Source organism: Rana temporaria, chromosome 1 (assembly GCF_905171775.1).
Source record: "Rana temporaria chromosome 1, aRanTem1.1, whole genome shotgun sequence".
NCBI classification, from domain to species: domain Eukaryota; kingdom Metazoa; phylum Chordata; class Amphibia; order Anura; family Ranidae; genus Rana; species Rana temporaria.
In genome coordinates, this window is record NC_053489.1 from 591,188,413 (window position 1) to 591,215,407 (window position 26,995).

The 26,995-nt window shown below is 42.7% G+C and overlaps 1 protein-coding gene across 1 annotated transcript in view; it reads left to right on the forward strand.

Moving 5' to 3' along the window:
- RELL1 (RELT like 1) overlaps nt 1-26,302 on the forward strand; it is a 90,757-nt gene extending 64,455 nt beyond the window's left edge. Inside the window, exons 4-8 of the mRNA XM_040335145.1 lie at nt 2,608-2,683; nt 11,180-11,398; nt 13,191-13,326; nt 18,929-18,962; nt 26,092-26,302. Of these exons, the coding sequence (XP_040191079.1) occupies nt 2,608-2,683; nt 11,180-11,398; nt 13,191-13,326; nt 18,929-18,952 (455 nt within the window). The 3' untranslated portion in view covers nt 18,953-18,962; nt 26,092-26,302. The remainder of the gene's footprint in view (nt 1-2,607; nt 2,684-11,179; nt 11,399-13,190; nt 13,327-18,928; nt 18,963-26,091) is intronic.
- Nucleotides 26,303-26,995: the final 693 nt, after the last annotated feature.

Here is a 26,995-nt window from a genome sequence, read left to right on the forward strand (position 1 = left end):
TTTTGTTAAAAAAAACAAAAAAAAAACACAATAGGCATATATTGATTGGTTTGCGCAAAAATTATTGCGTTTACAAAATATGGGATAGATTTCGTGATTTTTTTTAATTGCTTCTACTGGTTATGGTGGCAATCTGCATTTCTTGTGGGAATGTGACATTGCAGCGGACAAATCTGGCCCCCAAACTACACTTTTTCGGGACCAGTGAAGTTATTATCTTGATCAGTGCTATAAAAATGATCAATGTAAAACTGACACTGGCAGGGAAGGGGGTTAACATTTAGGGGGCGAACGAGGGGTTAACTGTGTTCCCTGGGTGTGTTCTAACTGTGGGTGGATGGGCTGCCTGGGACATGACAAAGATCACTGTTCCCGATGCCTGGGAAAGGTAGATCTATCATGTCCCCTGTCAGAATGGGGATCCGCCTTCTTTACAAGGGCAGATCCCCCATTCTGCCTTTTGTACTAAGCGATCGCGGGTCACCGGGAGACATAAACTCCACCGGACCCGCGGGTACACTCCTGCAGCTGCACCTGTGCGAACAGACGTACAATGACGGTGTTTCGCGCAGGGGGGCTAACTTGCCACTGTGCAACAGCGGCGGGCGGTCCTTAAGCGGTTAAAGAAATATTGTATTGTTTATTAAAAGTTGACCATTGTAAGCACCCCGGGCAGTGTTGTATGGTTCGCCCCAACCCTTGTAACTGAAATGTTTGCTGGATATCTAATGTCTGCATTAGAGCTGCACGATTCTGGCTAAAATGAGAATCGCTTTTTTTTTGCTTAGAAGATAGTACATGATTCTCGCGGCCTAACATCTTTCACATTAAAACAAAAAAAATTGGGCTAACATTTTTTTTTTTTTCTGTTTAATTTTTTATTTTATTTTTCATTCATTGAAGTGTGTGTTTGTTGTTTTTGTCCCCCCCCCCCCCCCCAAATGCATTTGAAAGACTGCTGGGCACCTACAGTGTGACATAAAATATTGCAGCAATTGCCATTTTATTCCCTAGGGTCTCTGCTAAAAAAAATATATAATTTTTGGGGGTTCCAAGTAATTTTCTAGCAAAAAATATTGAATTGAAACAAGCGTCAAAAAAGATTTGGACTTTAAGTGGTTAAACTTCCTGCATTTACACACAGAAATTTGCTCTAAGAAGGAATATGGTTACAATGTTTCATGTTATTATAAACTTGGCAGACTGCCTGGATTTTTTCTTTACACACACAGTTTGTTCCTTTGATCTAAGAAGGAATCATTAGTTATAATGGGCCAGATCCACAAAAACCCGGCGCAACGTAATTTTTTCAATTTAAGTTACACCGCCGGAAAATTTCTACCTAAGTGCCCGATCCACAAAGCACTTACCTAGAAATTTTCGGCTGTGTAACTTAAATCCATCCGGCGCAAGGCGTTCCTAATTTAATGGGGCGAGTCCCATTTAAATTAGGCGCGCTCCCGCACCGGCCGTACTGCGCATGCTCACAGTCATTTTCTCGACGTGCTTTGTGCGGTTTTACGTTGCGCCGGGTTTTAAGAATCGCGACGGGCGTAAAAAAAAAAAATACGAGTTGCGGCGGGAAAAAAAAAAATTTGAAAAAAAAAGACGGCGACGCGGGATAGAAGGGTCTACTTTTACAAGGCCTAAACAGTTTAGGCCTTGTAAAAGTAGCCCTAATATTGCGACGGCAAACTAATACTTACGGAGAAAAAACGAAGCGTAAAAGCTTCGTGGATCTCCATAAGTGCTAATTTGCATACCCGAAGCGGCATTTCGACGAGAAATGCCCCCAGCGGCGGCTGTGGTACTGCATCCTAAGATTCGGCAGTGTAAGTCCCTTACACATGTCGGATCTTCTGCCTATCTATGTGAAACTGATTCTGTGGATCAGTTCCATAGATAGAAACAGGGATACGACGGCGTATCAGTAGATACGCCGTCGTATCCCTTTTGAGGATCTGGCCCAAGGTTTCCCGTTAAGAACTTGACAGACTGCCTGAATATTTTCTTTTGACAGCTGTGGGCACCGGGAGTATATGAAAGAATCGGCAAACTCTGCATTGGAGATCGTCAGGGGAGTTGAATCGAGATCACAAATTTTTTTTTAACGATTATTTGTGCAGTGCTAGCCTGCGTGTAAATTACAAAGAAAAATATAAGTTAAAGGAGTTGTAAAGGAAAATGTTTTTCACCTTAATGCAATCTATGCATTAAGGTGAAAAAACATCTGATACTGCCGCCCCCCGAGCCCCCCTTATACTTACCTGACCCCTCGAAAGTCTCGCGCGCGGTCCCGCAATCCTCTTCGCCGCTCAGCCTGGCTGCTGATTGGCTAGAGCGGATGGATTGACAGCAGCGCAGCCATTGGCTGGCGCTGCTGTCAATCACATCCAGTGACACAGCCTTTAAGTTGGATTAAAAGTTACTTTCAGGTAACCATAATCATCACCTAAAGTGTTTACAATAAAACTGTACTTTATATATTGAAATCAAGCGTCAGAACATTGTCAGAGACGTGGTTCATTTTCCATATAGCACCCCAGGGATTGCCAGGCATCTGGGTACTCCACGCCCACATCTTTAACTCTTTTCTTGTCTTTGCAGCTAATGCTGATGTTCTGAATGCCATGGTCGCAGACAACTCGGCGCTAGCAGACAACAGCGTGTTTGACCCAGAGACGTAAGTCTAATGTTAAAGCTAGGTTCACACTGCTGCAATCAGAGTTTGTTCCCAATTTTAGTGTGTGATTATGTAAAGCAACCTGGATGCTAATTTGACGTGGTTAGAATATTCTGGCGGAATTGCACCAAAGTAGTACAGGACCCTTTTCCAATATCATGCCACACAGTGAAACCCGGCAGCAAGAGGGGATGCTGGACCTCTTCCAATACTTTTGATTTCCCATATAAATATGTAATATTTTGGATAACCAAAATGACACATTTTTATTCAGCATGAGAAAGCATTTCTGCATTTTAATTGAATTATATTTGTAGTGAGTTGTCATGTGCGAGAGGTTATATGCTGATTTAGGCCCAGATTCTCGTATCTGGGCGTAAAACTGAGGCGGCGTAACGTATGTCATTTACGTTACACCGCCGCAAGTTTTACAGGCAAGTGCTTTATTCACAAAGAACTTGCCTGTAAAGTTGCGGCGGTGTAGCGTAAATCCCCCGGCGCAAGCCCGCCTAATTCAAATGAGCCGGGTAGGGGGCGTGGATCATTTAAATTAGGCACGTTCCCGCGCCAAACGTACTGCACATGAGCCGTCCCTAAAATTTTCCGACGTGCATTGCGCTAAATTACGTCGCAAGGACGTCATTGGTTTCTATGTGAACGTAAATGGCGTCCAGCCCCATTCACGGACGACTTGTGCAAATGACGAAAATTTTTACATTTCGACGCGGGAACGACGGCCATACTTAACATTGGTTGCCCCTCATATAGCAGGGGCAACTTTACGCCGTGCAAATCTAACGTAAACGTCGTAACTTCACTGCGTCGACCGCGCGTACGTTCGGGAATTTGTATTTTGCTAATTTGCATACTCGACCGGGAAAACGGCGACACCTAGTGGCGAAAAAAAAATTGCATTTAAGATCCGACAGCGTAAGAGCCTTACGCCTGTCGGATCTAATGGTTATCTATGCGTAACTGATTCTAAGAATCAATCGCATAGATACGACGGCCCAGATTAGGACTTACGACGGCGCACATTGCGTTGCGCCGTCGTACGCCCTTTGAGAATCTGGGCCTTAATCTTTATTTTGGCATTCTTGCAATATAGCATTTTACATTTTTCACTTGTTTGTTTTGTTCAGGAGATACAGTGCCTTGAAAAAGTATTCATACCCATTGACATTTTCCACATTTTGTCATGTTACAACCAACAACGTAAATGTCATTTATTGGGGTTTTATGTGATAGACCAACACAAAGTGGCACATAATTGTGAAGTGGAAGGAAAATAATAATGGTTTTCCATTTTTTACAAATATGTGAAAAGTGTGGCGTGCATTTGTAGAATACTTTTGTAGAACCACCTTTCTCTGCAAGTCTTTTGGGGGATGTCTCTACCAGCTTTGCACATCTAGAGAGGGACATTTTTGCAGATTCTTCTTTGCAAAATATCTCAAACTCTGTCAGATTGGATGGAGAGTCTGTGAACAGCAATTTTCAAGTCTTGCCACAGGTTCTCAATTGTATTTAGGTCAGAACTTTGACTGGGCCATTCTAACACATTTATATGCTTTGATCGAAACCATTCCATTGTAGCTCTGGCTGTATGTTTAGGGTCGTTGTCCTGCTGGAATATGAACCTCCACCCAGTCTCAAGTCTTTTGCAGACTCTAAGGCCGCGTACACACGATAAGTCCATCCGATGAGAATGGTCCGACGGACCGTTTTCATCGGTTCACCGCTGAAGCAGAGACTGATGGTCTTATGTGCCTACACACCATTGTTTTCAAAACCGATCGGGTCAGAACGCAGTGACGAAAAACACACGACGTGCTGAAAAAAACGAAGTTCAATGCTTCCAAGCATGCGCCGACTTGATTCTGAGCATGCGCGGGTTTTGAACTGATGCTTTTGCGTACTAACCATCGGTTTTGACTTTTTGGTCAGCCGTCCATCGGTTCAATTTTAAAGCCAGTTCTCTTTTTTTTTTGGACCGAAGGACAACAGACCGATGGGGCGTACACACGGGCGGTTTGGACCGATGAAACTGAACTTGAGTCTGTTTTTATCGGTTTGGACCGATCGTGTGTACGCAGCCTAACATGTTTTCTTCTAAGATTGCCCTGTATTTGGCTCCATCCATCTGCCCACAAACTTTGACCAGCTTTCCTGTCCCTGCTGAAGAAAAGCATCCCCACAACACAATGCTACCACCACCATGTTTCACGGTGGGGATAGTGTGTTCAGGGTGATATGCAGTGTAAGTTTTCCGCCACACATAGCGTTTTGCCTTTATGCCAAAAAGTTCCATTTTGTTCTCATCTGACCAGAGCACCTTCTTCCATATGTTTGCTGTGTCCCCTACATGGCTTCTCGCAAACCGCAAACAGACTTCTTATGGCTTTCTTTGAACAATTTCTTTCTTCTTGGCACTCTTCCATAAAGACCTAATTTGTGGAGTGCACGACTAATAGTGGTCCTTTGAACAGATTCTCCCACCTGAACTGTGGATTCCTGCAGCTCCTCCAGAGTTACCATTACCATGGGCCTCTTGGCTGCTTCTCTGATTAATGCTCTCCTTGCCCAGCCGGTCAGTTTAGGTGGACGGCCATGTCTTGGTAGGTTTGCAGTTGTGCCATACTCTTCCCAATTTCTGATGATGGATTGAAAAGTGCTCCATGAGATGTTCAAAGTTTGGGATTTTTTTTTATAACCTAACCCTGCTTTATACTTCTCCACAACTTTATCCCACACCTGTCTGGTGTGTTCCTTGGCCTCCATGATTCAGTTTGTTCTCTAACAAACCTCCATGAGGGCTTCACAGAACAGTTGTATTAATACTGAGTTTAAATTACACACAGGTGGACTCTATTTATTAATTGGGTGACTTCTGAAGGCAATTGGTTCCACTAGATTTTAGTTAGGGGTATCGGAGTAAAGGGGGCAGAATACAAATGCACGCCACACTTCAGATATTTTATTGTCATTTTCCTTCCATTTCACAATGATGTGCCACTTTGAGTTGGTCCATCACATAAAATACATTTACATTTTTGGTTGTAACATGACAAAATGTGGAAAATTTCAAGGGGTATGATTACTTTTTCAAGGCACTGTATCGGTCTGTCTGAGTAACTTTAAAGTTAATGTTTAATACAAGTGTACTAGTATTAAGGTTCCTAAAGTATAGCACTAAAGCTATATTGGTATATTAGGTTGGGCAGATCTGTGGGAGCCACATTCATTCCTAGATGGAGATCTCCAAATCCTACCTGTTCTGTAGGTTGGTGCCAGCCCTTTTGGTGCCATAGGTGAAGGTTTTGTTAATCACTGGAAGGCTTTGAGTAAAAATAATGTTTGAAGAAGTTTGGGCTTGTCACAAAGGTGCTTGACATTATCAGTCTTTAGGTTTTGATGGATTTAGAGAGCCTCGCATGTACCATTGGTAAAGCAGAGTGAAGTCTCCACACCCGATCATCAGTTCTCAACCTACAGTAGGCTTTCGCAGCCTATTACATTAGGGTGTGCAGTGCACCCCAAAGCTCAAACACAGAGGCAGTGGCTAGGAGTGTACACATGCCACGCCCACAATGATATGCTTCTTGGTCATGGCAGAAACTAGAGAGCAAAGCACATGTGAATGAGTCCTTTTTTTTTTGTTTTAGTTATTTTTCTAATTCCAGATGTTTGTTTTTTTTCTTTACATTTTTTAAACTGCCCTGTTGGGGTGCTTTGGTGAAATATCAAGAGTCTAAACAGACCCCTGATGTCTCACATTTGAGCTTGAGAAGGGGACTGATTTACATAGATTCGTCGGTCCCTTTCTCTGCAGCCTCAGCTGCACAGATGAGTTCATAGGAAATGCTCAGAGAGACATCCTATTCATTCACAAGCTAAAGCATGGTAAACAGCTTACTAGGCTTAAGCGGTGAATGGACACGTGTCCATTCAATGTGTCCATTCAGGAAAGGAAGGGGATGATGAATGACCTATCACCTGGTCCCGTCTCCTGCTCTCCACCCCTCCCGGTGCCCACAGCAGCTGCAGGCAGGAGAGGGGGGCTGGGACAGCAGGGTAGTGGAGACATAGATGCTAGAACTGACCCCCTGTGCAGTGCAGCTGGAGTGTGGAGAAACGAGAGGAACGGTGTCTGCAATAAAGCTGTATAGTCCGGTCCTCCTTCTCGGTAGGTGGTCAGGCCCTCCTTTTTGAAATGATGGGGCCTGTGCCCAGTACAAGAAGTCTGTCTGTACTGCCTTATCAACTGCCCTGGAGCATGGGATGATTAGGGTGTGCCAAGGGCATACCAGGCACACCATGGGCCAGATCCACAAAGAACTTAAGGCGGCGTATCTATTGATACGCCGCATAAGTTCTACGATGCGCCGTCGTATCTTTGTTTTGTATCCAAAAATGAAGATACGCCTGAATGTGGGCTAGATCCGACTGACGTACGTCTTAGTACGCCGTCGGATCTTAGGTGCATATTTACGCTGGCCGCTAGGTGGCGCTTCCGTTGATTTCCACGTTGAGTATGCAAATTAGCTAGATACACCGATTCTCAAACGTACGTCCGCCCGGCACATTTTTTTACGTCGTTTACGTAAGGCTTTTTTTGGGGTAATGTTACCCCTGCCTCTGAGGTGTACGCAATGTTAGGTATGGACATCGGGACAGCGCCGAATTTTCCGTCGTTTGCCTAAAACGTTTGCGAATAGGGCTTTGCATAAATTACGTTCACGTCGAAAGCATTGACTATTTGCGACGTGATTTCGAGCATGCACACTGGGATACCCCCACGGACGGCACATGCGCCGTTCAAAAAAAACATCATTTACGTGGGGTCAAGATGAATTAACATAAAACACGCCCACATCTTAGTCATTTGAATTTCGCGCCCTTACGCCGACACATTTACACTATGCCGCCGTAACTTACAGAGCAAATTCTTTCTGGATAAGGAACCTCCGCTCTAAGTTACGGCAGCGTAGTGTATCTGAGATACGCTACGCCTGCCTAAAGATAGGCAGTTCTTTGTGGATCTGGCCCCCTGTGTGCATGCTTATGGTTGTCAGTTGAGTTTTTTTTTGTTTTTTTTTAAACTGCCCTTAACTGCATTTTCAAGTTCATACATTTTCTCTTGACTAGTGAGGGTGGGCTGCTGTTATTGCCCATACATTTTGTCTATACATTTTTGGCATTGACCGTTTCTTATAGCGTCCCTGCTGCCCTCAAGTATTTGTTAAAATGTATCGACACAAACTGCTAAAATTTAATTAACCAGCCTTTTCTGTGTACTTTTTAAAATAAAAATAAAAACCTAGACGTAGTCATTATTTAAAGCGGAGGTTCACCCAAAAATCCACTTTTTGACATTAGCTGTAGCATACTGCTAACATCTGCAGTATGCTGTTTTTTTTTTTTTTTTTTTTACTTGTATTTATCGTTATATGAGCCCTTGTTTTCCGGCTCCGAGCGGGGAATCCTGCGGGGGAATTGGCGTTTCTAAGCGAAGAGGAGTTGATTGACGGCTGCTAAGGCGCGTCTTGGCCTCTGTTTAATCTTCAACTGCCATGATGCTGCACATGTGATCATTGGATGGTTTGACAGTTTGGTTGAGAGCACAACCAATGTGACAGTTAGCATTCCCGGCATGCCTGTTAAATTGATGGGTTTCCATCCGCTTTAAGGATGCTGGAAAGTTCATTTTGAGGGTGAACCTCCGCTTTAAAGAAGAAAATACAAAACAAAAAGTACATTGTTGGGTTATATTGAATTTGTATTCCTAAAGAATGTGATCTTAATTGTGTTTTTTTTGTTTTTTTTTCCTTCCTATTGCTGTTCATTGGATATATTGGTGAGTTTCTTTTCCTGGGAATTAGGAATGGGAAACTTTTGGCACTGGAGGGAAACTGTAGTGAGCTAGACTGAACCTGAGTGTCTGTGTCCCGGGTGCCCCGACGGCTCTCGTTCTCTCTTGCCTGCCTGTGTCATTACAGGATTGACCAGATCAACACTCCTAAAATGTTAGTTTCCCTGCACACTTTAGGGGAAGAAGGTTAAAAAAAAAAACATACAAACAAAATACAATATTTAATATGAGGGGAAAAAAAAAAAGGGATAACATTTATGTAGAAACCAGAGCTTTTTTTCTCAGAAAATAGGTGCAGGAACTCAACCACGACCCGGTCAGATTTCAAAAACAGTCGAAGGGTCTTAAAGGGGCATTAAATACCAGGATTGTATTACATGCAGAGTTCAAGGGGTTACACACAGAGTGCAGAGCTGTCACTTGTAAACACAGAAACCAGACTTCTGTGTTTACAAGTGATTGTGGTGAGCAGGCGCCAAAGGGTCTGAGCCAGAGGTGGTGAAACTGAGTTCCCCCTGAAAAAAAGCCCTGGTAGAAACATTACACAAGTTCTGCTCTAGGAGATGGCTCCAGTCCGCAACTGGAAGCCAAACTTTTTGAATTTAGGGGGGCGGACCTGATATTTTTTTTCATTTAGTGTAGTTGCTGGCTCCTGACTGTTTCCCGCCAGATGCGGACTTGGGGTGCTGGAGCATTGTATATGTTATAGAAGCTGAAAAGGACAAGGCCGCATAGTGGGCAACAGTTTAAAATATATCTAAAGCCAAAACATTTGTCAATTTTAAATTGAGTGGGGAAGGGTTAAACCACCCATCATGTTTTTTCATTACATGGGTCTTGCCACTGATATCTGATCTAAAAGTGAGAGAAAATTCAAATATTTTGGTTTTCATCAAAGCGGCAATAGAGGGAAATTCTTCTCTTTTAGACAGGCGTCACCTTTAGGATTTCTCTCGTATTTGGAGAGATTTCCTCATCCTTTATGTTGTGTCTACGAAATTGGAAGGAAATCTCCCCAGTGGGACAGAGATGGGAGTTTTATCCATTACCAACTCTAAAATGGGGAAAAGTTCAGGTTAAGGTAGAATACAAAGAAAATTTTAATTAATGGTTGGCATTAAAGGTATACCTAATTACATGGTTCTGGTTCCCTGCATAGTATTGGTTTGCTTTAATGTACCGTAATTGCATTTTTGAAGCCTGGTTAGCATTGGAGCACTGCTGCCCTCTTGAGGGTATTTGTATATAATGCAGGATTATTTGGAATGGTAAATTGGAGAGCACGGAATCTTTATGGTGAGACTGATTTACTGAAGGAGTGTGACCTCTGTTCACAAAAAAGTGAAGATTTACTTCAGTTATCCAGTCATGTTCAGGTGATCTAAAAGCAGGAATTTGATTTTCACATGATTGGAGAATTAATATAAATCTTCACTTTGCGTGGACATTCGCAATTTATTTAGTAAATCTGCCTCATTATATACACCGTGTAACCACTTCCAGACCAGAGGCAAACAGTGGATATAAAAAAACGTCTACACACCCCTGTTCACCTCCTCCTGAGCTATTAAAGTGGATGTAACCCACTCTCATCATTTCTAAACAACTGCCATAGTGCTGATCTATAAGGATATAGATGCCTCCTGCATGTATCCTCACCTGTCAAATGTCTGTTATAAGAACTGAAAAACTGCAGATTCTGTGGGTGGATCTGTTGACTGGAGCTCGGTGGGTGGAGTCGTGATGTTGGTAGACTCCCCGCCCTCCTCTACACTCCCCTTGTCAACATGCATTTTTTCCTGTGTATTCCTTGCACTAAATTCTGCTATGATCACTAGCATCCAGTCAAAATCCAGAAAAGTAACCACATGACTTCAGAAAAAGAGTGGGGGTGGGAATGAAAAAAAATAATGCCTGTCTCCAGGCTAGTGAGTGAGTGAAAAACTTGTATAGCGCTACACATGCAAACTGAATCGCCTCAAGTGCATGAGATATGTAAATAACCTGTCACTCACAGCAGGGGGGCGAAACAGACTAAGGTTTTTCTCTGTAAGTCCGTTTTATTTCACTGAACAATAAGAGGATTGCTCAGAGCTGGATTAACTCTGTGTGGCAAGACTGGGCACAGATGATAGGAAATCTTATACTGTACATTGTGACATAAAAAAAGAAAAAAATACAAATTTTCGGGTTTACATCCACTTTAAGGTTTTTTTTTTTGTTATTTTTGTTCAGCCCGCTGGGTTGAATGGGGGGGGGGGGGGGGGGGAATTATCATGTAGTGTGTTCTAGGCTTAATTAATTCTAATGTTGCCATATAAAAGATTCTTGGGGTTGTTGATTGGCTCAGTTTACAGTACATTCCATTCTGATTCCCTGAGACCCTTCTATATTACAGTCTATCTTATGGGGAATACACTGATATTCATGAAGAGCTATTTATTCCTTTCCTTGAAGCAACACTTAAATCATTTTAAATTAAGTTGAGAATCTTTTAAACTGTTTCAATGAAATGGTATTTGTTATCCAAAAAGAAAAGTAAAAATACTGTATAGTATTTAAAATGTAATTTAACAAATTTTTAACTCTTTCATTTCTGTGGGTTTTTTTTTTTTTTTTTGTAGACCTACAACACCAAATACTCCTGTAAGTCCTACAAGCCCAAATTCACCTCTCGGAACACCTACTAAACACTCTTGTCATCTTCACACAATTGGAGGAGTGGCAGATAAAAACGTATGTAGTCGATGCGCCCAGAAACGTTGGAACCCATTTAAGACCCCGCAGAAACATAAAGATTCAAGGAAGACCCGGCCTTCTGTCACTGTTCTGGCGGTGGGAAGGTAAAGTCGCCATATTCTACACAGTGTTCAGAGTTCATATTGTTTCCATTAAAGTTTCTTTGGTTGATATTGTGTGGTAGTTGTGGTTGGAGGAAGCTTAGATATTGCAGTTTTACCAGGGCTTTAAAGTGATTGTAAAAGTAAACGTTTTCTTTTATCCTAATGCATTCTCTGCATTAAAGTGGTTGTAAACCCTCACACATACCCAGTGAAGTGAATGGCCTCAGGTGATAAATAGAGATGAAACGAATCCTCCTACATAAGTTGTACCTGTTTTATCTGCAGTCTTCAACAGCTGTTCAAAGTCCAGAATTTGTAAAACTTTCTGAGTTTTCAGAAGACAGGGGGTGGAGAGCTTATGTTACACTCTGCAGAGCTCAGTGACAAGAGCTCTTAGAGCTGATTGGAGGGACGGGACACACCCCCTTTCACACAGCACACAAGTATAGAGCAGAGTCTTTCAATCAGCTGGAGGTCCCTCCCCTGTCACCTTTTTTCTCTTGATGTCAGGAAAGCTTGTGATTCATGCTGATAGAAGAGGAAAAAAGCAGCAGAAAGAAATGACACTTGGTGCTCTTAATTAAGACACATGCACTCTATAAAGGGATATGCTTTGTTCACATTTCATGTCAGGTTTACAACAACTTTAAGGGAAAAAAAACTTTCAATAGTGGTATAAACCTTGAATAATATTAATAATATTTCCTTGATGGGCCATGGTATTTGGGAAATCTCCCTAGACTTGGTGTTACTGCAACCAAACCAAATCTGGTTTCTGATGTCTGCATCCCTGTTGATTACCGTATTTGCCGGCGTATAAGACGACCCCCTAATTTTACGGCTAAAATGTTGGTTTTGGAATATACTCACCATATAAGACGACCCCCTTCCTGCCAGACTGTGTCACCATTACATGCCTCACTGTGCACCAATTACATGCATCACTGTGCCCAATTACATGCCTCACTGTGCGCCACTACATTCCTCACTGTGCCCAATTACATGCCTCACTGTGCGCTACTACATGCCTCACTGTGCCCAATTACATGCCTCACTGTGCGCTACTACATGCCTCACTGTGCACCAATTACATGCATCACTGTGCACCAATTACATGCATCACTGTGCACCAATTACATGCATCACTGTGCCCAATTACATGCCTCACTGTGCGCCACTACATGCCTCACTGTGCCCAATTACATTCCTCACTGTGCCCAATTACATTCCTCACTGTGTCACTGCTTACCTAATCCGTGACATACATTTTTCAAAAGCCGCGCCTCCTCTTTCTGCTGTTCCGTGATAGGCGGAACTCTCGGCTTCCCAGGAGACACTGTGTTCAGTGTTCGCCTATCGAGGATGCCCTCTCCTCCTCGGTCTCGGACGAGAGGGCATCCGTGATAGGTGGAACACTAAACACAGTGTCTCCTGGGAAGCCGAGTGTTCCGCCTATCGCGGACCAGCAGAAAGAGGAGGCGCAGCCTTTGAAAAATGGACGGCCGCGGTCTGCATGTCACGGATAAGGTAAGCATATTAGGTTACCGGCGGATAAGACGACCCCCGACTTTGAAGAAGAATTTCAGCGGTTAAAAGGTCGTCTTATACGCCGGAAAATACGGTATATCTTACTCTGTTTCACTGACCAGGAATTTTACATAAAAAAAAATATAATCTAATACCAGTTTACAAATGTATAAAATTTGACTCAAATGCATTATATTTTCTATTTTAACATTTGCAAATAATAAGGAAACATGAGTTCAGTATGTTTCTATCATTTGATTTTCAGATTCAGAGTAACTAAAGTGGAGTCAAAGTCCAAGGAACGGAAGCGCTTAATGTCTGGGACAGAAGCATCAAAGGATGATGTTTTTGCCACTCCAGTTAGTGTGGATACTCGGCAAAGAAATGGCCCAGAAACGGAGGTAAGCAGACTTAAAGGGTGCTTCTGCATGAAAAATGTTTTGCTGTGACAGGATTTCTTCAGTTTCAAATATAAAATGTGTCCGATTGCTGTGCAAGGTAATACAGGGGTTACATAAAAATAGTACCGTGTTTCTTTTGTTCGTTGAGCAACACAGGAATTCAGATACCGTCTGATTATAAGAAGTCGCCTACAGGTTTGATAAGCAGAAAAATTGCAAGTCAGCCCCTGTAAAACCCCTCCTCGGGCCATTGTTTGAACACATTGGAGGACTAATGACTTCCCTTCAGCTCTGCTGGAAAAAGAAATGCTATATTTTGCTAACCCATCTGGACACTCGCCAATCCTCTGTGCTTGGATACTGTTAAATCCCCTGTGGTACCCAGCATCCCCCCTCTCCAGGAGGGCTCCCTGACGTGCAAGGTCAACCATGATCGGTTCTGGATGTTCGGAGGCAGCTGCCGCTTTTTGGAGCGTTGACAGTAGTGCTCTTTGCTGGAACTGTGGAATTTTCTTTTCCATGAAATGTTGCCACTCTTGTATTGAACTTTCTGGAACCTCAGCCTGACCCCCAGTGGGGAGGCTTGTCCAGCTTAAACCCTTGCTGAAAGGTCTATATCCTGTGTGCCACTGGACCCTTCATCTACAGTCTGGGGGTCTGTCCCTCTCCCCATGTCTGGGATGTGTAGAGCATTTTGGGGAACCCTCTCTCAGGATGGTATATCCTTTTGCAAAGTCCTTCTGGACCTTCTTCTCTATTGCTATGAGCCTGGGCTCTGAGTAAGACTTCCAGATTACCTCTATGAACCAGATAGTAGTTGAAGTGACCCATCAGTGTCTTCAGGTGGTTAGTGTGGTTTTATCACCTCACTTTGGTAGATCCCCACTCATGCCAGGGTGTCCTCCTGTACCGGGGTCTAGCTCTTCAGCTCTTCTTTTTTTTTTCGGGAAACCATCTTGAAACACCTTCCTGAGTTTTTTCATTACCTACTATGTGTTGCAGTACCTTTGCCCCCAGGAAGTCCTTGTGACAGAACAAGTGGCCCGGTTCCTACAACAACCCTGACTGTTAATCTCAATCACACAATCATCTTTAAGGACAATGCATTGGAATCTAGCTCTTCTCAACCAAGGCTTTCTGCACTGATGTAAGAGATTTGTGCATTTGAGTGAAGGCAGAGGTTTTCCCCAGAGGGTTCTGTGTTTTTCTAGTTTGCTAAATGTACCCCTTGTTGGGAATGGAGTACGTCCAGAGGCTTTTGTTGGACCAGATCACTTGGGAGTAGGTTCTGCTTCCCCCTCTTGGGGACATTTCTGTAGATGCCTTCCCTTGTTATACCCTTAAAGGAGTTGTAAAGCTTCGTGTTTTTTCACCTTAATGCATCCTATGCATTAAAGTGAAAAAACCCCTTGCAATCTCTGGCCCCCCCAGCCACCCCCGTTTTACTTACCTAAGCCACGAAACTCCGTGGGCTCGTTCCCGCGATGGTTTCCCCCCAGCTTGAGGCGGCTCATCATTGGAGATTGGTGGCAGCGCAGCCATTGGCTCCCGCTGCTGTCAATCAAATCAATGATGCGGCGCACCAGGGGGCAGGGCTGAGTGATGCAGTCGGCGGCTATAGCCATATACACTTATCTCTGCCTACCCTTGTAGGGGTGCCTTTTGTGCGCGTTACCCCTTTCAGTCAAACAGACTTTGGAAGAATGTATTCCTGACTTCTCTACAGATCTTACTGGTTACTTCACAATCCACATGGTCTGTTGCGCTGTTATTATTATACCGTCTTTTTTTTTTTTTTTTTTTATATATATATATCCTGTGTAGTAAAATTGGTTGCCTGCTAGGCTACTTCCACCTCATCATAGAATTTTCTTTCCATGAATCCACTGACCTTGAAAAAGTATGCAGAGCAGGGAAGTTGGAGTACAAACCAGTAGACAATATTTACAGCATACACTTATTCTGGGCCAGTGAACCATAGGGGGAGATTTACAAAAACTGCTGTGCTCAGAAACCAGTACAGCTGTGCATGGTGGCAAATCAGCATCTAACTTCAGTTTTCTTAGTTAAAGGGTTTGTAAAGGATTTTTTTTTTTTTGTATCTTAATAGATTTCTTTACCTTAATGCAGAGCTGTTTTCATGTCCTCATTGTTCGGTTTTGCTCTCAAGTTGCTGTAATTCTTCTCTGATCTCCACACTTCCTGGTTATCTGTTTCCTGATGACCACAGTACTGGGAGCTTTCTCTCTGTGGTCACTAATCAAGGAGGTGTGATTAATGTGTGTCTAAAACCCCTCAGTACCAATCGGTACTCAAACCATCACTGCCCTGTATTGGCTCTGTGGCTCTGTACAGCACAGAAGCAGGAAACAGCATGCAAAAACAAAACTGAAACTACAGGTACATTATATGATTGATTTCTATCTATTTTTAATCATTTTTAAAAGGAATCAGTTAACTATTATGTCTCTATACCCTGTAAACAGTCATTTCAGCAAAAAAAATGTTTTCCTTTACAACTCCCCTTAAGCTTTGACAATAAAACCTGGAAGCTGATTGGTTTCTATGCAGAGCTGCACCAGATTTTGTACTCTACAGTTTTAGTAACCCCCCGCCCCCATAGTGTTGAAGCAAGAAGTCCACAATGGCAGCCTCCATTTTTCTCTGGGAAAGGTTTCCTTACAGGACGTACTAAGGGTGTACAATGACAGCCAGTGCATAGTGTTCATTGGCTGAGAGCCACATTAAAGATAAAGTGAAAAAAATACTTTCAGTTCAGTTTTAAAGTAACCTTTGCAATCCATTCTGACTGAGGGATGCTAGTGGAATAAATTAATAGCAATTGGAATTTTCTTCTAAAAGTAACCCAAATCGATGTTCAATGGGATGGGGAGATTGTGTGTGTGTGTGTGTGTGTGTGTATATATATATATAATATATATCTATCCACATACATACATGCATGCATACATCTGTGATGTAAAAAAAAATAGTCAGAGCTAAATCATTTCAGAACTTTTTACACCTTTAATGTGACCTATAAACTGTACAATTCAATTGAAAGACCAACTGAAATCTTTTAGGGTGGGAGAAGTAAAAATTAAAAATAATGTGGTTGCCCTAAGTGTGCACACCCTCTAATAACTGGGGATGTAGCTGTGTTCAGAATTAAGCAATCGCATTCAAACTCATGTTAAATAGGAGTCAGTACACACCGGCCATCATTTTAAAGTGCCTCTGATTAACCCCAAATAAAGTTCAACTGTTCTAGTAGGTCTTTCCTGACATTTTCTTAGTCGCATCCTACAGCAAAAGCCATGGTCCGCAGAAAGCTTCTAAAGCATCCAAGGGAACTCATTGTTAAAGCGTATCAGTCAGGAGAAGGGTACAATAGAATTTCCAAGGCATTATATATACCATGAAACACAGTGAAGAAAGTCGTCATCAAGTGGAGAAAATACGGCACAACAGTGAAATTACCAAGAACTGGATGTCCCTCTATAATTGAAGAAAACTGGTCAGGGGGGCTGCCAAGAGGCGTACAGCAACATTAAAGGAGCTGCAGGAATATCTGGAAAGTACTGGCTGTGTGGTACATGTGAGAACAATCTCCCATATTCTTTATATGTCTGGGCTATGGGGTAGAGTGGCAAGACGGAAGCCTTTTCTTACCATAAAAAAACATCTAATCCCGGCTAAATTTTGCAAAAACACATGTGAAGTCTCCCAAAAGCATTTGGGGAAATGTGTTATGGTCTGATGAAACCAAGGTTGAACTTTTTGGTCATAAGTTTGACTGCACATTCCCAAAAGAACACCATGCCCACCGTGAAGCATGGTGGTGTCAGTATCATACTTTAGGGCTGTTTTTCTTCAGCTGAAACGGGGGCCTTAGACAAGGTAAAGCGAATTATCAACCGTTCCAAATACCAGTCAATATTGTCACAAAACCTTCAGGCTTCTGCTAGAAAGCTGAACATGAAGAGCAACTTCATATTTTAGCATGGCAACGACCCAAAGTCTACGTTCAAATCAACAAAGAAATGGATTCACCAGAAGAAGATTAAAGTTTTGGAATTGCCCAGCCGGAGCCCAGACCTGAATTTGTTTGAAAATCTGTGAGGTGATCTGGAGAGGGCTGTGCACAGGAGATGCTCTCGCAATCTGACAGATTTGGAGTGTTTTTGCAAAGAGTGGGAAAATGTTGCCAAGTCAAGCTGTGCCATGCTGATAGACTCATACCCAAAAAGAATGAGTGCTGTAATAACATCAAAAGGGGCTTCAACAAAGTATTATGCCGCGTACACACCATCACTTTATGTAATGAGAAAAAACTACGTTTTTAAAAACGTCACTTTAAATGACCGTGTGTGTGGGGGAAAACGTCGTTTTATGTCTTCTGAAAAACAACCAAAAAAAATTGAAGCATGCTTCAATTTTATGTGTCATTTTTCAAAACTTAATTTTTTACTTCACAGAAATTGACCGTGTGTAGCAAAAAACGTTGTTTAAAACGACGTTTTTACACCCGCGCATGCCCAGAAGCTAGTTATGAAGCGAGCTTCAATGGAAAAACGTGGTGGAACGTAACCTCGCTTTGCTAGAACATTGTGAGAAAAACGATGGTGTGTAGGCAACTTCGTCTTTGAAAATTGAAGTTTCAAAAACGCCGTTTTTTACTTCACAGAAAATTTCGTTTTTTTTTCATCACATAAAGTGATGGTGTGTACGCGGCATTAGTGTAAGGGTGTGCACACTTATGTTTTTTTTAGTTTTTGTTTTTACTTCCCTCCACCTAAATAATTTCAGTTTGTTGTTCAATTGAGTTGTGCAGTTTATAGGTCACATTAAGGTGGAAAAAGTTCTAAAATAATTTATGCTTGTCATATTTTTTTCTTACAGAAATCTGACATTTTAACAGTGGTATGTAGACATGTAGACCTTTTATATCCACTGTATGTAAGATTGTATGTATGTATATAGGTGTGTGTGTATGTATATGTGTATAATATATATATATATATATATATATATATATATATATATATATATATATATATATATATATATATATATATATATATATATATATATATATATATATATATATAAAAAAAAAATTAAATAAATGTGTGTGTGTGTGTGTGTGTGTGTGTTTCCTTGCCCGCTTGGAGCAGTCCTCCTTTTTGGGCAGTACTATCTGGCTCTGTCTGCTCCTTTTTCCTCTGGGCGCCCCCTTAGCAAGCCATGTACTATGGGGGCACCTGTGTGGGAACGCTCCTGATTCAGACTGCATGTGTTCTTGGACATGCACAGTGCCAATATGTCATGTCCCCTCGCCTTCCTCACTGGAGTTTCACTGACTGCAGCAGGAGCCTGTAGAAGGAAAGAGCAGTGCTGAAGCTGGGACAGTGCTAGATTGGTGACAGGACTCAGGTAAGTATTAAGGGATTGTCACAGAGGCTAGAACAGGCAGTGAGCGGGTGGGGTAACCTAGCTTATTTGGTGGCGTTGGTGTGCAGACTGTGTGAATAATATGTAGGGTGTCTGATATAATCTTATGGACAAATATAACTTATTATTATTTAATTTTTTGTTTCAGAATCAAAGCACAGTGGACACTTGAAGTTTGATGGGTAAAACTACATTTGATTTTCTCATTTCTTATAATGTGTATAGAACGTGTTGTCCGGGTTATTAAGAAGAGAGACAGAGGGAAAACCCGGTACCTTCTAAAATAATTACCCAAAGATTATTCATCCTGCTGAGATGTGTTGCATCAAAATTTTACAACAGACTTTCCCTCCTGAGTTTGAATCCACTATATATGGATAATGCTAATGCGGCGTCGCACCGATTCAGACGGTGCTATTGCCGGCAATACCCGCTGATTTGACATGTCAAATCGTTGCAATGTGAACCAGCGCTTAATGTCCAATCAAATTGGGAATATCATAACAATGCAATGATGCTTAGACATACAATGGAACCTTGGATTACGAGCATAATCCGTTCCAGGAGAATGCTTGTAATCCAAAGCACTCGCATATCAAAGCGAGTTTCCCCACAGAAGTCAATGAAAACAAATATAATTTTGTTCCGCATTGACTTCTATGGCATGCAATGCCACATTTCGCCAGAGGTGGGGGGCGCCAGAGAGTCTCGGAAATACTCAGGGACAGCTCGGCTGATCTCGGAAAGGCTCGGGAACAGAGTATTTCCGAACCGCTCCGAGTGTCACCGGCGCCCCCACACCTCTGGCTAAATGCGGTATCGAACCCCCATTAGCTGGAATTCTGCTCGTTTTGCGAGACAACACTCGCAAACCGAGTCAGAAAAAAAAAAGTAGCTTGTCTTTCCAAACGCTCGTTAACCGCGTTACTCGTAAACCAAGGTTCCACTGTATAGTAGTTGATTTTTGACATATAGGGTTGATTTACTAAAACTGTAAAGTGCAAAATCTGGTGCATCTCTGTATAGAAACCAATCTACGTCAAGGTTTTTTTTATTTTTTATTTTTTTTATTCAAAGGCTAATTTAACAAGCTTAGAAGCTGATTGGCTACCATGTATGGCTTCACAATATTTTGCATGCTCTAGTTTTAGTAAATCAACCCCATAGTGACATGTTTCTGTTGGCCTGATTATTACAGAATAATAAATTAAACCTGGCCAAAGCCATAATAAATTCTTTGCACTGAATTTTGTAGTTCTGCTTGTGGCAGCATACATTTTAAAGTAGAAAGTTTCACAGCATTCTCGTTCTTTCTCTTTTTCTTTTTCTTTGTCTTTTTTCTTTTTCTTTTTATCTTTTTTCTCCTTTCCTTTCCTTTCCTTTCCTTTCCTTTCCTTTCCTTTCCTTTCCTTTCCTTTTCCTTTCCTTTCCTTTCCTTCAAGAGGGGGGGAAGCAGATGACTGGAAAAAAGGGGCAACATTTTTAGTGGGGGTATGACAATGAATACTGCAGCGTTGGTAAGGTTGGCCATAGATGGAGCATTTTTCTTTCCTGCAATCATGGGTTACAGGAAAGCAAATTGCTTGGTTTCCCCCATCAACACTGATTCTTGCCGCTGACCTATTGTGTTCTCCCTGTGGGGGAAGCCATGAGAACACCGTGATTATTTCTAGCGGCTATAACAGCCACTAACCATAATAGCCCTCTAAACTGCGTGCAAGAAATCGCTTGCAGGTATGTGATTTTTTTTTATTTTTTTTGCACCCGGGCCGGCTTGTCGCAGTAAATGTATGTTGGGCGGTCCGGAAGTTTTGGATGGAGGTACACATTGAAACGTAAAAGCACTTTTTGCAGCATCCTCTGTGTCCTTTATAACACTATACATCTAACTATAGTATTATAAAGAACACAGAGGATGCGTTTCAAAGTGTACCTCCATCCAATCCAAAACTTTTTGGAAATAGACGTGGGAAAATCTAATGTAAACAAAATGCTAACCCTTAAGCCAGCCATAGGCAGTTCGAATCTCGGGCAGTTCAGCGGAAACCTGCTGATATTTCGAATCATGTATGGGCAAGGCTGAATGTACCCAAATTGATTGGTTGATCAACTACAACCAGCCTGTTGGATTTTTTACATGCGATTATTGTTAGTGGCTGTTATAGCTGCTAGAAATAATCTGTGTTCTAACAGCTTCCCCCGCAGGGAGAACACAATAGCTTAGCGGCAAGGATCAGTGTTGATGGGGAAATCGAGCAATTTGCTTTCCTGTAACCCATGATTGCAGGAAAGAAAAAGTGCTCCATCTATGGCCAACCTTACCAACGCTGCAGTATTCATTGTTCATTGATTCCTTTTAAAAGATCAATACATAGTTTGTTTTAATGCTCCTGTCCCTCTCCTTTATATTTCTTATCTAAATAAAGGCATCCTTGGATCGCTGTAGCTATACTTGCTACTGTTGTACTTCTTTGTATTGTGTCAGCAGAATGTTGGAGTCCTTCCATCTGTGAAATGAATTGACATGCTTCCTTTCTGCTCTGTTTAATCCAACTGGTCCCACAGGCCCCTGGTATTTTGGCCATTTCACACTTCCCTACTAAGAACCATCAGAGTTTACAGCATGTTAATAACACAGCAGGGTAACCAGCTCCGCAATCTAATAAAGAACTTATTCCCAACATGTGAAGCTGCTTTCTGCTAGGCAGATAAAGTCAGTGGTTTAAATCTAAAACTCTCCCTATAGTAATAAAAATGTACAATTCTTTATTGTAATGTAATACATTTTACTGTATGTGTTTCTCCCCTAAGCCTCTCGAATATCATACAACGGAGAGACATTATGTAAATGATGCGGATTGTGTATCAACTAAAATGTCAGCTCGCTGTTTATAAGCCAAGGTGATCTCAGCTGCACACTGTATATAAGCCAAGGGCAGCTAGTTCCACGAGGAAAGTGAGAATAAAAATTAACAAAGTTTAAAGCTGCCCAGCCTTGCCAATCAGATTTTATTTTTATTTCCAGGGAAAAAATTAAAGTGAGAGCCGGTTCACACACAGGCGACACGACTTTGGGGGTGACTCGGCAAGGCGACTTGAGAGGCAACTTGCAAAATGACTTCAGTATTGAAGTCAATCCAAGTCGCTCCGAATCGCCCCCAAAGTAGTACAGGAACCTTTTTCTAAGTCGGAGCGACTTGCGTCGCTCCTATTAGAACGGTTCCATTGACTACTGTGGACCGTGTCGCCCCAGTGTGAACCGGCTCTGATATTCTTGTTGTTTTGTTATTTTTAAACAAACAAAACTGTTAAACTTGCCTGCTCTGTGCAGTGGTTTTGCACAGAGCAGTCCAGATCCTCTAGTTCTCAGGGCCCTCATGGGCTCTCCTGGCCCCTCCCTCCTGCTGAGTGCCCCCTCAGCAGACAGCTTGCTATGGGGGCACCAGTGCTGAGCTGCTGCTCTTTGTGTGCTTTAAGACATGGCGCTGTGGCTTGGCCCTGCCCCCTCTCTCTCCTCATTGGCTCGCTGACTTTGACAGTAGCAGGAGCCAATGGCGCCCGCTGCTGTGTCTCAACCAATCAGGAGGGAGATTCCCGGACATCCGAGGCTCTTGTGCAACATTGCTGGATCTAGATGGGGCTCAGGTAAGTATTAGAGGGGCTGGGGGGGCTGCTGTAGACTGAAGTTTTTTTAATCTTAATGCATTAAGATAAAAAACTTCTGACTTTAGAACCACTTTAACCGTTTCCGGACCGTCCCACATACATTTACTGTGGCAGGGCGGCCCGGGTGCCCAAAATCACATACCTGTAAGTCAGGGTTTGACAAATTTGCTTGGAATCTAGGAGCCAGCTAAAAAAGTTAGGAGCCAGAAAACGCACCCCGTCCCGACGAGCTTGCGCGCAGAAGCGAACACATACGTGACCAGCGCCCGCATATGTAAACGGTGTTCAAACCACACGTGAGGTATCGCTGCGATTAGTAGAGCGAGAGCAATCATTTTAGCCCTACACCTCCTCTGTAACTCGAAACATGCAACCTGTAGATTTTTTTTAAACGTCGCCTATGAAGATTTTAAAGGATAAAAGTTTGTCGGCATTCCACGAGCGGACGCAATTTTGAAGCGTGACATGTTGGGTATGAATTTACTCGGCGTAACATTATCTTTCATAATATAAAAAAAAATGGGGATAACTTTACTGTTGTCTTATTTTTTTAAATTAAAAAAAGTGTAATTTTTTCCCAAAAAAGTGCGCTTGTAAGACCGCTGCGCAAATACGGCGTGAAAGAAAGTATTGCAACGATCGCCATTTTATTCTCTAGGGTGTTAGGATAAAAAATATATATAATGTTTGGGGGTTCTAATTAGAGGGAAGAAGTGAAAATAGTGAAAAATGACATTAGAAATGCTGTTTAACTTGTAATGCTTAACTTGTAATACCAACGGCTCACCACCAGATGGCGCCAGCTCACAAAAAAAAAAGCCTAGTCGCCATGGTGACCTGGCGACCGGGATTTGTTTAGAGGGAGAGCATGCGCCACCCATGCTGTGATTGGACACAGGTGGAGCCAACCAGTGAGTTCGGTAGCCGCGACATGCCGATCATTCAGAGGAGAGACAGAGCAGCGGTGTGCCGATGTAAACAAAGCACACCGCTGATCTGTCAGGGAGGAAAAGTGAGAGATCGTGATTCAGCTAAGCTGATTCACAATTTTTTTTCTCAAGTGTATCTACATTTAAGCCCTTGATGGCCCCCTAGTGTTAACCCCTTCCCTGCCCGTGTCATTTATACAGGGATCAGTGCATTTTATATAGCACTGATCACTGTATTGGTGTCACTGATCCTCAAAAAGTGTCACTTGTTGTCAGATTTGTCCGCCACAGTGTCACAGTCCCGCTAAAAAGCGAAGATTGCTGCCATTACCAGTAACACAAAAAATAAAAGTCCCTAAATCTACTCCATTGTTCGTAGGCACTATAACCTTTGCTCAAACTAATCAATATACGCTTATTGGGATATGCAGCAGAATACATATTGACCTAAATTGATAAAGGGGAAAAAATATCTATCTATCTATATCCCTCAAAAATTCTACTCGCATGTTGCGAGTGGAATTTAGTGCAGGGCAGGTGAGGAGCAGGGGTGGACCAGTCTGACAGCTTCCTGGCTGATCGCTTCTGGCAGAAGCAGCGCAGGCTTTTTTTTTTACAGGAAATCGGCGCAGCCTGGAGGGGGATTCCCTGATCGACACCACCCCCTGCCGCCGCCGCTCTGATGTCCTGTACAGAAGCCTGCACTGCTTCTACCAGTAGCGATCAGCTGGAGGACACAGAGCAGCGGGACCGGACTGAACTGGGGCCACTTTGAGAGGAGGCTACAGCGCTCCCCTCTCTCTCTCCTCCTCCGTGTGTCACGGAGATGCAGGCTGTGTGTTACAGAGCCGGTGTTCCGGGTCTGTGTTCGGCGGCGCTGTAGTAAGGTCCCGCCCCCCTAGACCAGCTCAGAGGTGATCAAATACCACCAAAAGAAAGCTCTATTTGTGGGGAAAAAAAGGACATCAATTTAATTTGGGTACAGCGTCGCACAATTGCGCAATTGTCGGTTAAAGTGACGCAGTGCCTTATCGCAAAAAATGGCCTGGTCAGGAAAAGGGTAAAACCTTCCGGAGTTGAAGTGGTAAAATAGAATTGTGCAGCATGAGCAACTACATTTTTTTTCCACACTTGGTTTTCTTTCTTTTCCTTGATAAATAGTCCTTAATTAAGAACTTTTAAAGTGCACAGTGTATATAAACCAAAACAGAGATAATCTAAATATTATCTAATTACGCTGTTTCTTCTGCCACAGAGCTCATTAAGGAGTGCAATGCCTGAGCGGAGAATGGGTCTCAGAACAAGAGTAAAGCCAGCCATAGATAATTTGAATCTTGGCCGGTTTAGCAGGGATAAACCAAGATTCAAACAATCTATGAGCAGGCTGATTGTACCCAAGTCGATCCATCGATCGACTTTGGTACAACTAGCATGCCAGGTTTTGCATAAAATTATTGCCAGTGGCTACAACCCCCAGCAATAATCGGTGTTCTCCTGGCAGAGACGCCTCTCTGCACCCCTGCCCGGAAACACCGGAGAAATTGCCCCATCAACACTGACTGAATCGACTAAATTGCATCATCTATGGGCCTGTCCAAGACCATTTTTTTTGCCTTTCTAAGGGGGTGGGGGTAGATCAGAGGTGTCTAGTTATTTTATATTACCTATAGTTACTAAAGCCCTAGTGCCCAATCAGCAAACCCTGAATGTCAGGAGACATTGGCTGGTTTAAAAAAACAGCCAAAATTCGGGTCCATGTGTATGTCGGTCTGTTGGATGAGCATGCTGGAGAACCAGCAGCCGATCAGTGTGCTCAGCCATTGGCAGAGAGCGCTAAGCTGAGTGTTCTGGCGGAGGGAGATCACTGCGCTAACTTTGCATAGTAGGTTGAATGAAAAAAATCTGTGTACCAGGCTTTGGAGTCTGATACATATCCCAGCCAAGATTTCTACTCAAAGCCAGTAAAGGAAAAATTTCTATTCGATTGAATTAAAAAAAAAAAAGTGAGTCCTAGAGTTTCGAGAAACATCTGACTATATTTTTTGTAAAATGTACCGTATTTATTGGGGTATAGCGCGCTCCCGCATATAGCGCGCACCCCTAAAGTTGCAGCGGATTCCTGTGGAAATTTTTTTTTTGTACTTAGTTGTGGTGTCTTGTGCGGCGTCCATCGGCGACCTCGTCGGGTCTGGCGTCCGGCTTCGGGTGTCCTCTTCGTCGGGTCCGGCGTCCTTCTGCGGCGTCCTCGCGTCCTCCCCATGCCGAGTTTGAATACTGCGCCGACATATACAGAGCGCAGTACACGTGTATTGTCGGGCAGGCTCGGCAACTCTCGCGCTGACGTCCTGTACGTCCAGGACGTGAGCGCGGAAGGAGCCGAGACTGCCCGACTATACCCGATTGTACTGCTCAGTATTCAAACTCGGCGCGGGAAAGCGGGTTTCGATTTTGCCCTGATTTTCAGGGCAAAAAAGTGCACCGTATACGCCGATAAATACGGTAATTATTTCTAAGTCACTGTGACCATTTCTAATAGTATGCTGCAGTCTCAGGGCCATTTACTGTAGTGGTCCCATGGTCTCTGACTGAATATTATGTACAGCCATGTGGTGATGTCTGGGGGCTGCACTTGATGCTTATATGAAGAAAGTTGACCACTCTGCCATAAAACTTGTGATGCTTCCTTTGCTGACTCAATCATTTTCCCCCCTTGTAGTGCTCTAGTGTTCGGAAATTCCTCAGTGTTCTGGAGAAGATGAGAACGGGGTGGTTTTAGAGAGCATATCTCGCCGGAGATGTCCTGAAGAAGTGTGCAGCTTGTAGAGGAAACGTGTCTTCTCTTTTTATTAGTAAAAAATCATGAATTGTCTTAGCATTTTAGCTGTGCGTTTTTGTAAATGTGTAATACTTTTTTATGTGTATATATAAAAAAAAAAAAAAAAATCTGTACATTTGTATATTAGTACAACACTAATAATGTTAATCCATCCTAATGGATTGTCCATAGGACGGAAACCAGGACCCCCTATCTGTCCATAGCCTATTTGTTGTTCTTATTGACTGTATATTATTTTACTTTTTGGTTTGTAGAAAAGAAGAAGATACATTTTTTTTTTTTTTTTTTTTTTTTTTTTAATTGTGTTTTTTTTGTAATACTATACACACTAAAAGTGTTGCAGAACATAAGCTGTTTTTTCGGTGACACACAAACCTGCTACACTGCCAAAGTAGTGCTATTTACTATGGCCCAGACAACTGTTTTTTTCCCTCACCACAGAGGTCCGAGGACCCTTCCCTCATAGCCACACTAAACACATTATGTATGTACCCACAAGCTTTCCCCCATCAGCCCAACAAGCGCACAACCTTTTTCCAGTAGCAGTACAAGGCTACCCCACAACCCCCCCCCCCTTTATCCAATTCTAATCTCCCAACCGCACACATTGCTTAGGCTCTGATTTATAATTTGTGTGCATTCTAGAGGTGCAGCAAATCCCCTTAGCTTACAAAAACTTGAATTGGGGTTATTACAGCCCTTAATTAAAGCCAACATTTTAAAAGACGTCCAGTGGGCAGTTTTCACTAAATAACATACTTTGGAGTTCCTGTTGAAGATCTTT